The 9414-nt window shown below is 46.6% G+C and overlaps 1 protein-coding gene across 4 annotated transcripts in view; it reads right to left on the bottom strand.

The window, feature by feature from the left end:
* Positions 1-5528: 5528 nt before the first annotated feature.
* The window catches only part of Abcc12 (ATP-binding cassette, sub-family C (CFTR/MRP), member 12), a 71866-nt gene continuing 67980 nt past the window's right edge, over positions 5529-9414 (bottom strand). For 3 of the 4 annotated variants that reach the window (XM_005401403.1, XM_005401405.2, XM_005401404.1), the window contains exons 27-30: positions 9001-9079; positions 7915-8028; positions 6354-6518; positions 5529-6270 (exon numbers count right to left, since the gene is read on the bottom strand). In XM_005401403.1, coding sequence (XP_005401460.1) covers positions 6184-6270; positions 6354-6518; positions 7915-8028; positions 9001-9079 — 445 coding nt within the window. In that variant the 3' untranslated portion in view covers positions 5529-6183. Of the gene's footprint in view, positions 6271-6353; positions 6519-7914; positions 8029-9000; positions 9080-9414 lie in introns of those variants that run through there. The other variant, XM_005401406.1, reaches the window with a different exon arrangement.

The following is a 9414-nucleotide window of genomic DNA, read 5'->3' as shown; positions in this document are numbered from 1 at the left end:
GTATTTGACAAAGAGGCCAAACATGTTCACTGGAAGAAAGGTAGTCTCTTTAATAACTGGTGCTGGAAAAACTGGCTTTCCACATGCCAAAGACTAAACTAGACCTGTGTCTATCACCATGCACTAAACTAAAGTCAAAATGGATCAAAAATCTAAATATTAAAACAGAAACATTGAATCTACTGGAAGAGAAAAAAAGGTAGAAATCTTGAAGACATAGATACAGGTAGAGACTTCACACACAAGCCCAAACTGCACAAGAAATACTACAAAGAATCAACAACTGGGATTTCACCTTATTAAAAAGTTTTGCACATCAAAAGAAATCAACACAATGAAAAGACAATCCACAGATTGAAAAAAATTTAGCTCAGAGTCCCTCAGACAAAGGACTTCTATCTAGAACCTATAAGAATTGAAAATATCAGGTGCCCTAAACTTAAAGACCCAATAAAAAAATGAGCATCTTAGATGAATACACACTTCTCAGATGAAGAAACGCACATAGCAAATAAATATGTGAAAGATGTTCAGCATCACTGGCCATTTGAGATATGCAAATTTAAACAACATTGAGATTCCATCTCATCCCAGAAAGTGGCTAACATCAAGAAATCAACCAGTGACAAATGCTGTCAAGGCTGTGGGAGAAAAAGAAGCCCTTGTCCACTGTTTGTTGCAGTGCAGACTGGTACAACCACTGTGAGAATCAGTGTGGAGATTCTTCAAAAAACTAAGATTAGAGGTTCCATTAAACCTAACTATTCCCCTTCTTGGTATCTTCCCAGAAGAATTAAAAACATACCACAGTGATATATGTGCACCCACATTTATAGCAGCACAATTTGTCATAGCTAAATCTTGGAAACAACCCAAATGCCCTTTAATCAAAGAATGGACTATGTCTTTTTTATACAATGGACTACTACTCAGCTATAAAGAAGGATAAACTTGAGATTTTTGTAGGTAGATGGATGCAACTTGACACCGTACTCATAAGTGAAATAAATCAGTCTTGCATGTGTAAATATTATATAGTCTCACTAATGTAAGAAGCTGAAAAGGTAAATAAGATAAAAATGTACAACAGATATTGGGAAATGGGAAGAAACTATTTAAAAGAAAAGAGAAACTCGGAGGAGAGAATGGAGAAAAGAAGGGAAAAGGAAAAGTGAATATATAGGTGTATGTGTGTGTATATATACAAGTTAGTTAAGATAACCATTCTAATAATTTGTATTAGTTCATTGAAAAGAAAGGTTCGTGCTTACATGGTTTGATCAGTTTTTCATGCCTACATCTTATAATCTGAGCAACTTCTTTAAAGATAACAATAAGCAATGTACTAACCATTGTTACTCTCCTACTACTTTGTTTTGAAATTTTGTATCATTGTTTTATTATTTTTTTCTTTAAATTACAAAAGAGAATAAAATATGTGTGTGCTGAATCCTTCTGGTCTGGTAAAGTAGAGAGGGAAAGTGAGGGAATGCTCAGGCACGCCTGGAGGTTTCCGGAGAACATGAGTAGGATATGAGCTCACGCTCATCTGGGCCACTTCTGATTTGGAGAGAGGCTGGTGTAACTCCCAGGGTGAGGATGGCAATTCTCTTTTCCTTGGGTTAAGATCAGCGTCTTCTAGGAAAGAGCCTTATGCACTGTTTTTGATGTCTTTGATCGCAAAGAACACTATGGCCAAGTTGAGCTTGCTTCAGCAGTAAGGAAAATGTTTCTTTCCTCTTGCAACAAGGCAAGAGGTAATGTGCCTGTGGAGCTGGCAAAGCAGAAGCTCCATGTCATGGACAAGGCCCATGCTCTGTCCATCTGTCCCTTCCCTTGCCACAAGGCAGCTTCAATGGGTTCAGATGCCACATGCAACAGACCATATGATGGGAGGAACACCTTGCACAACCTCCTGACAACCGGCATGCTTCCCTCTCACATGAACCATATCCCCTGCCAATACTACCATCCTGGTGCCTTCACATTCATTCTGTAAAGGGCCAGAATGGCAAAAACTTTTAAGTTTATACATTTGGTCACAATAACTCACCTCTGCCATTGAAACAGAAAAGCAGTTGTAAGTAATGTGCTAAGAAACAAGTCTGGTTGCATTCCAATAAAACTTTATTTAGATAAACAATTGCTGGCTCAGTCTTGCCCATGGACTGACCCCTTCTCACCCTTGCTCGATACCAGCTATCTCCAAGCACAGGCAAAGAGATCATGGGAAATCTATTAATTTATAACAATGATTTTAGGGTCCTCTTTCATCTGTCGGCATCTAACAAAGATATTCAAGGGGTTCTAATTCATAACACTGGGCACAAACTTTCCCAATAGGCAAGTGAGGACAGAACGCAGCAAAGCTGGGGCACCAAAATAAAAGAGAATAAATTTCCAAAGAATTTCTCACTTCCTAATGTGCAACAAAGTAGGTGCTAAGACTCAGACTTTGATTCCATCTGGCTCAACTTACTTTACAAATTTAACATTTAAGAAAACATTTAATGATGTTGAAGGACAAGGATAATGCCTGTGACTATATAAATTCTGCTGCTAATGCTCTAGAAACTGTTCTCATAGGTCTTTTTTGTTTCCCCTAAATTGAGAATCAGGCTTGAAAAACCTTAGCAGTCAGTTCAGACTTCAGATTGTATATGTGTGGGATGGAGGTCAGACAAGGCAAGTGACTTTCCCTAGACCACAGACACTCAGCGGCAGAAGCAAAACCTACCCTTGTGTTGTGCATAGCAGCGCTCAGAGGATGTGCAGTGCCTCTGAAGAGGACGGGTGTGCAGCTTCCTGTAGGAACAGTGTGGCCCTCATACTTGGGGGTCTCTCTGCAGGGAATGCACCCTATCCTATGTGCACTGTTGAAGTCAGTAGTCCTGTGACTGGTTTTGCCACAAGATGTGGGTGACAATGGCCCATGTCACTTCTAATTGCCAAGTATGTATGCCTTCTGCCACAGACTGGTGATGTGTAGGACAGAGACCTCTGTATCCTTCTGGCTCACAAGGTGACAGGGACAGCACAGCTTGGCTGGTCCCTGATAGACAGTCACAGTCACATGAACCCAAGACAAGCCCCGGGGCCTGGGGTTGTTTGTTACTGCAGCATGGCTGGGTCTATCCTAATCTACTCAGGTTTCACGACCCAGCTCACTAAGCTCTTGCTCATCTGTGAATCTTGAGTTTCCAGCAATACTGCATGGAATTTTTAGAGCATGGATTTACAGTCAGCCTGCCTGAGTTTAAACCTCACAAGTAGGGAGATCTTGACAAAGTTATTTTCCCAGCTTCTCGGCTTCTCCACAAGCGATCAAAAGATGACTCTGGTTATGTTTAGTCTGTTTTGGTTGCTACGACAAAACACCTTAGACAAAGTAATTCATAAACCACGAGAATGTATTACTGGAAGATAGAATGTAGTACTTGGTGAAGGTGCCTCTGTGCCCTCCCAGAGTGAAAAAACAAAGTGTCTTTCTGTCTTGGTTACTTTTCTCTCGTTGCTGGGACAAAATACCTGATGCCCAAAATTAAGGAAGGAAAGGTTTATTTCCCTTACATTTTGTGGAGGTTTCAGTCCTTACTTGGCAGATTACAAGGCAGATTGGCACATGGCAGAGGGCTACAGCTCCTGGTGCAGAACACAGCAAAGCAACAACCACACACCAGTGCGGAATGGGTGAGGAATGGCCTCAAGCACTCTCTTCCTCTCCCTTACATATGTAAACTATCTACCCCAGGGGTGCAGCTCTTACACCTCAATCAACTCTAAAAGCCTGCCCTATGGCCGCATGAGGCTTTGAGGGGACACACAGACAAACCATAACACATTCCTAAGGACCTTAATCCCACTCATGAGCTCTGCCTTCATGACTTCATCCACTCCCTAAGGACCTAGCTCCTAGTACTATGGTGCTACTGGTTATATTTCAACACATGCAGGACTCAAACCTCCAGACCATGGTTGGTCCCTGTCCCACAAGAATGTGTGCAGACTCAGTGAACTAAGCCTGTGTTTTGAAGCATGCTAGCTAATTGTTGGTGACTACTCTTGCTGATGTTACCGAGACAGGGAGTGGTGGGGTGCTGTGCATGCATGATGTGTGGGGCCCCCAGGACTGCCATGTTCCACATTCTCCAGAACCTGCTCTCCTCTGTGTGTGACACCAACAACCATCACTGCCCAAGTAAAAAGGTCAGCAGGACCCCTACAGCATAACTGGTTAGGGTGTAAATCCTCTCTCTGTCTCTTCTTTCCTATGAAACTATAGGTGGGCTCCTCAGTGAACCTCAGCTTCCATCTCATGGAGTGAGGCGAGGAATCAGTGGAATGATTCTCAAAGAAATGCTTCTCACGGTGTCTGGTACACCACAAGGGCCCAGCGACATCAAGACAAACAACAGTACTCCTTCTGCCAAGACCGTCCAGGGAGAAAGGGCAGAAAGGAGATGATCCATCCCTTAGGCAGCCGAGGGAGTGACTGGATGGGGTCTTTATGGCCCACCTTGTCCTCAGGGAAACACCACTTTGACTTATGGTCCACCTGGTGCCAAGTAGGAGAAGACTGAGCAGCCCCTGCCCCAGCCCCACCACACAGCTGCCAGGGATCACATAGCTGGCAGGGGGTGCCAGGTCTGGTGTCACATCAGGAAAGTTGCTGGCTATGCAACTCGTCTACTCTTGGCTGCTGCAGAGCCTGTAGCTGTGGGTTTGATGACCTCCTATCGGTGTCACACATGCCGGGGGAAAGTGCTGACCACATAAATGCATGCTGTATCCCTTCGAGGGGTCCACACTTGTCATGGAGCTTCCTAGGAAAGGTGTTCCTTTACTCACATCCTTCTGAGAGCGCAGCCACCTGAGCTGGGGCTATAACACACTCGCCAGCCAGGAGCTCCACTTGGGGCCAGAGCAAGATCTCTCCCATGGTCGGTGGACAGCTGCCCACCCGAGGCTGGCTAGGGGGGAGCTGCAGAACCATCGTTGGAGGTAAAGCCTAAAACCCAGCCCTGGAGATGCTGGCTGGGGGGGCTCACCAGGGCTGCCACGTGCTGCCCAAAAACTCCCGGCACGCCAAGTGCTGACTTCTTGCTTTTGCTGGGATAGGTGGAGTGTGTGACTAAGACTCAGAGGGGACTGGAGTGGAGGGCACTGAGAAGAAGCTCTGCCCCCGACACCAGGTTGGAATGCAAGCACAGGACACCTCCCAGGCATCAAAGAGGAACGAGAACCAGACAGAACTGTGGTGCCCCACGCCCACCACTGCAAACACTGCACAGGAGCCCCACATACTGTGTGTTCCGCTTTGTGATTCATGAGTTAGCAGCTTTCACTTCTGGGTTATTGGGAGCACGCCTTTTTGCATGTTCCTGGAGGTTGGAAAGACCTATGTGGTGAAGGATTTTGTAGTTTTATTAATGCATCAAGGGAGAAGGCAATGAGCATCTCTGAGAAGAAGGAGTAGCGCAGAAATAGGATTATCTTCAGTCAAATAATTTCAAGGCAGCATTTCAGGGTAGCTTAATTTCCTGTTGCACTTTAATGACCAACAAAGAAGATATCAAAATGTTATTTATAGAGAAACTCCAGCATTTTGTTTTCCTGGTTATTTTAATAGATCAACAGAAACATACAATATGATTTTTTAAAAAATTTTTTTCAAACACTATAATCAGTCTTTCATGCTACAGATCTGTGTAGCCAGTCATTGCTTGTCATGCCGTCAAGACAGAAGTGAAGGGAAGTTAACAGAAAGAAAGCTCTGCTCTTTCTCCTGACATCAAGGCCAGAGCACCTGGCTAACTCCGTCCCAGGCATCTTCCCATCCTTTGCTTTGACTTCTTTCCAAGAGAAGGTGACAACGTTTCCATGTCAGGGTTGAGGTGCTATTGGAGGGGACACGGAGAGTCTTTGGCTTCTAGGAGGTGCGGGCGGTTTTTTAATATTAGGCTCTGCTCACCCCTAGAGCCCAACAGAGCCCGCAAGGCAGGGGGTGCCCAGCCTCACCCCCAGCTCAGCCTGCTCCATGGAGATGGTGGCCAGACTGCTGCTGAGATTGCGGCCTCCCCTTGTATAGTCATCTCCCCTCACCCTCCTGCCCGCCCTTCCCCTTCTCTGCTTCCTCCTCCTCCTTCTGCTATTCCTCCTCTCTTCAAGCGGCCGCAGGGACCTTTACAATCCAGCTTCTGCTGCTAGTAACATCGCGAAGGCAGAATCGGGGTTCTCTGCAAGGAGTTCAGGCTTGTCAAACTCAATCACCTGAAAGTCAGGAAAGAAGAATGGAAATTGCGGAACGACCCACGCACACCATGCAGCCCCCAGCTCCGCCGCCCTGGCCGCACCTTCCCACTATCCAGGACCAGCACGCGGTCACAGTTGAGAACCGTGTTCAGCCGGTGGGCAATGGCCAGCACCGTGCAGCCCCGGAAGGCATCCTTGAGGGCACTCTGGACAAGGGCATCCGTCTTGGAGTCCATGGAGGCTGTGGCTTCATCCAGGAGAATGATCTGTAGAGAGGAAAGCGGTGAAAGCCACACTAAGCCGAGGTAGCAACTAGGGGGCATTTATAGTCTCGACCCTGCTTCTTAAGTAGCAGAAAAGCTGAAAGGAAAAATAATGAGTCAAGCCACCCCTCTTAAAGAGTTAAAGAAGAATGAAAGAAAAGGCAAATCACACTACCTCCACCTTCCTCAGAGGGCTTGCTGGAAGAAGCAAGTCACAGGCTTGCTCTTGCTTCTCAAGTGATTTATTCTAACCATGCAAACAGGTGGGAAGGAATGCTGCATGGGCTTGCCATGCTAGGATGAGCCAGTGTGTGGTATAGAAGCAGCGCTCAGCTCATCTGCTACTGCTGAGGTAACAGGTATATCACTCTACAGTTCTAGAAGATGAACATCCTAACATCAGGATGCCAGGGCTGCACCACCACTGCCTGCCTTTTTGAGCATGGAGAGGCTGCCTGCAGTCCTCATCCCTTCCCAGCATCAAGAGATGTCCCTCCTGCCAGTTTCTTACACGGACACACAAGGATCCACAAGGCCCACCAGGACCCCGCATAACCCCCATATCTCCAGATTCTTAACTTCATCATCTCTGCCAAATTCCTTTTGCCACACAGAGGAACAGATCCAGATTCCGACTATCATGGTACGAACATACTGGGAGGGACAGCATCAATCTACCCAGGACAGCACTGATTTGATCATCCCAGTGAAAGAGCTTAAACTCAACCCCTAACTCTGCTTGACTTTGGCCAAGATCCATAACTTCCCCAAGGCTGTGTTCTCCCACGTGAAAGCGGGTTGTGCCTTGGATTATGCCTAGGAGAGACGTGATAGGAAGACACTCACAACCACTCAGCCCTGCCCAGGGCCACAGGAGGCACCCAATGCATACTGGTTCCTTTCTCCTGCCATGGACAGAGTAGGTTACACTTTGGACGAGGACTCAGAAAAACAAGATCACTAACACAACACATTCTCTTCCTCTAACCCGGTTCATGAGGCAGTCTCAGCTGGCCAGATCTTCCACGCTCGCCTTCTGACGGCCTACTGCGGTATCCTGGCTGCTGTTTCCGAAAACTCGGGATTGTTGAGGGACAAAGGGAAAAAGCTGAGAGGCTGAGTTCTCAAACTCACAGTCCCAAGGAGAGCAGAGAGAATACCTAAGCAAGACCTCCCAGGGCCAAGCCCAGGGGAGGAAGGGAGTATTGCTGTAAATGGCTGTTATTTTTCAATTTTTACCCTTTACAACTTTGTCTTGAGAAAAAGGGATCGGTTTTTAAATGACTCAATTGCTCTGTCTCTGCTGAAAGACAAATGCATGCTTCTGCCCCCTGGGCTGAGCAGCACTGCGGGGAATATCCAAAATTTGACCAATCCATTTCCTGTGCTGTTTCCTTACTTTTGAATTACGGAGAAGTGCTCGGGCCATACAAAGCAGCTGACGTTCTCCTACTGAGAAGTTTTCCCCATTTTCTGTGACTTCTGCCTGTAATTTTTCCGGGAGTTTCATTATCTATAAAACATAGAAAATGCCACATTTATGCTGATGATCTATAAAATTGTCCTGCATTGTCTATATTGATTGCCCCCTTCTCTTGCATTCATCAACTTGCTTTATTTTACTGTGGAAAAGAAAGTGTGAAACAACAATCATTTCAATATTGCAAACAGGAACCAGGGAAAGACCAGGGAGTGGGCGGACATTAATAATTTAAAATCACAGTATGACTCATAGAACCCTGTAGACAGCTCAGCAAAAGAGGACAAACGATGCCTGCACTGTTCCAGAGAACACACAAATAAGTAGGAATGGCTTTCAGGGTTCCTATTTCCATGGACAAAATAGAAGCAAGCTGGGAGAGCTTTCTGGGAGGGCAAAGCAAGCCAGAGTGGCTTTGGGAGGCACTGGCCTTCGCTCTTGGAACTACAGAGGTAGCCCTGCATACTTGCTGTCCTCAGCTGAGACTGCAGGTCTTACAGCAAAGGACCCAGTGTTACAGATGGCTCAGTCCCCTCAAACCAGCCACACCTGCCACTTCCAGAACATGCACAGCCTCTGGTCCTTCTGTGGCTCATCTGTTCTGATAAGTAAAGGCCACCTGCAGAGTACAAGGGGCGCTTCCCGGGCTCTGGAATCAGAGGCATCTGGGTTCAATTCTGCATTCTGCCGGCCTGAACACATTACGATTCTTGAACTTTAATTTCTGCACCTCTAAGATGAAGGGTAGAGGTATCAACCCCAAAGTTGTCATGAGAACCACATGAGAAAATGCACAGAGAGCTCCTAACTGGGTCATTGTGGAGTCTGAATAAATAGGACCAGTAGTTGCTTTTTATAATAAAGAGCAAAGTAAGGACTATGTGTTACTAATATATATTACTGATGCATGCAGTATCTATAAATAAACCTGGCTATGTGCTGGGCCAGGTATCTGGGCCACTGTGCTGGGAAAAGGACGTGCTCTGAACAGCCCCAGAGACCTACTGTGTCTCTCATGAACGTCCTCTCCAGAACCTGCCAGAGCGTCTCGTCAGTGTGAGTCCCAAAGGGATCCAAGTTGTACCTGCAGCGAAGGAAAGGAGAGAGAGCTGGACTTCTGGGATGAGGCTGTGGGGGTGGGGGGGTTCCAGGCCAGGGAATACAGGCGGCTTCCGGTAAATGGAGAAAGCAGGACTACGGTTTCCCCCTGCAGCCCATAGAGGAGAAGAGGACCACGAGAGGAGCCTGTGCTATGAGAGAGTCGTGCTCAGCCCAGGCCAAGAGACCAAAGATGCACACCTCGAGGATGGAACAAAGAGCACTGAGGCAGGCAGGGAAACAGGAGACCCCATGCAGAGGTGACACCAAGGTGGGAGCTCAGGAAGACACCCAGACCTCCCCAGGGCCCCTCGCTGGACC

Source organism: Chinchilla lanigera, unplaced genomic scaffold (assembly GCF_000276665.1).
Source record: "Chinchilla lanigera isolate Chin_1 unplaced genomic scaffold, ChiLan1.0 scaffold00073, whole genome shotgun sequence".
In the NCBI taxonomy this organism is placed as follows: domain Eukaryota; kingdom Metazoa; phylum Chordata; class Mammalia; order Rodentia; family Chinchillidae; genus Chinchilla; species Chinchilla lanigera.
This window is presented reverse-complemented; position numbering and strand designations above follow the sequence as displayed.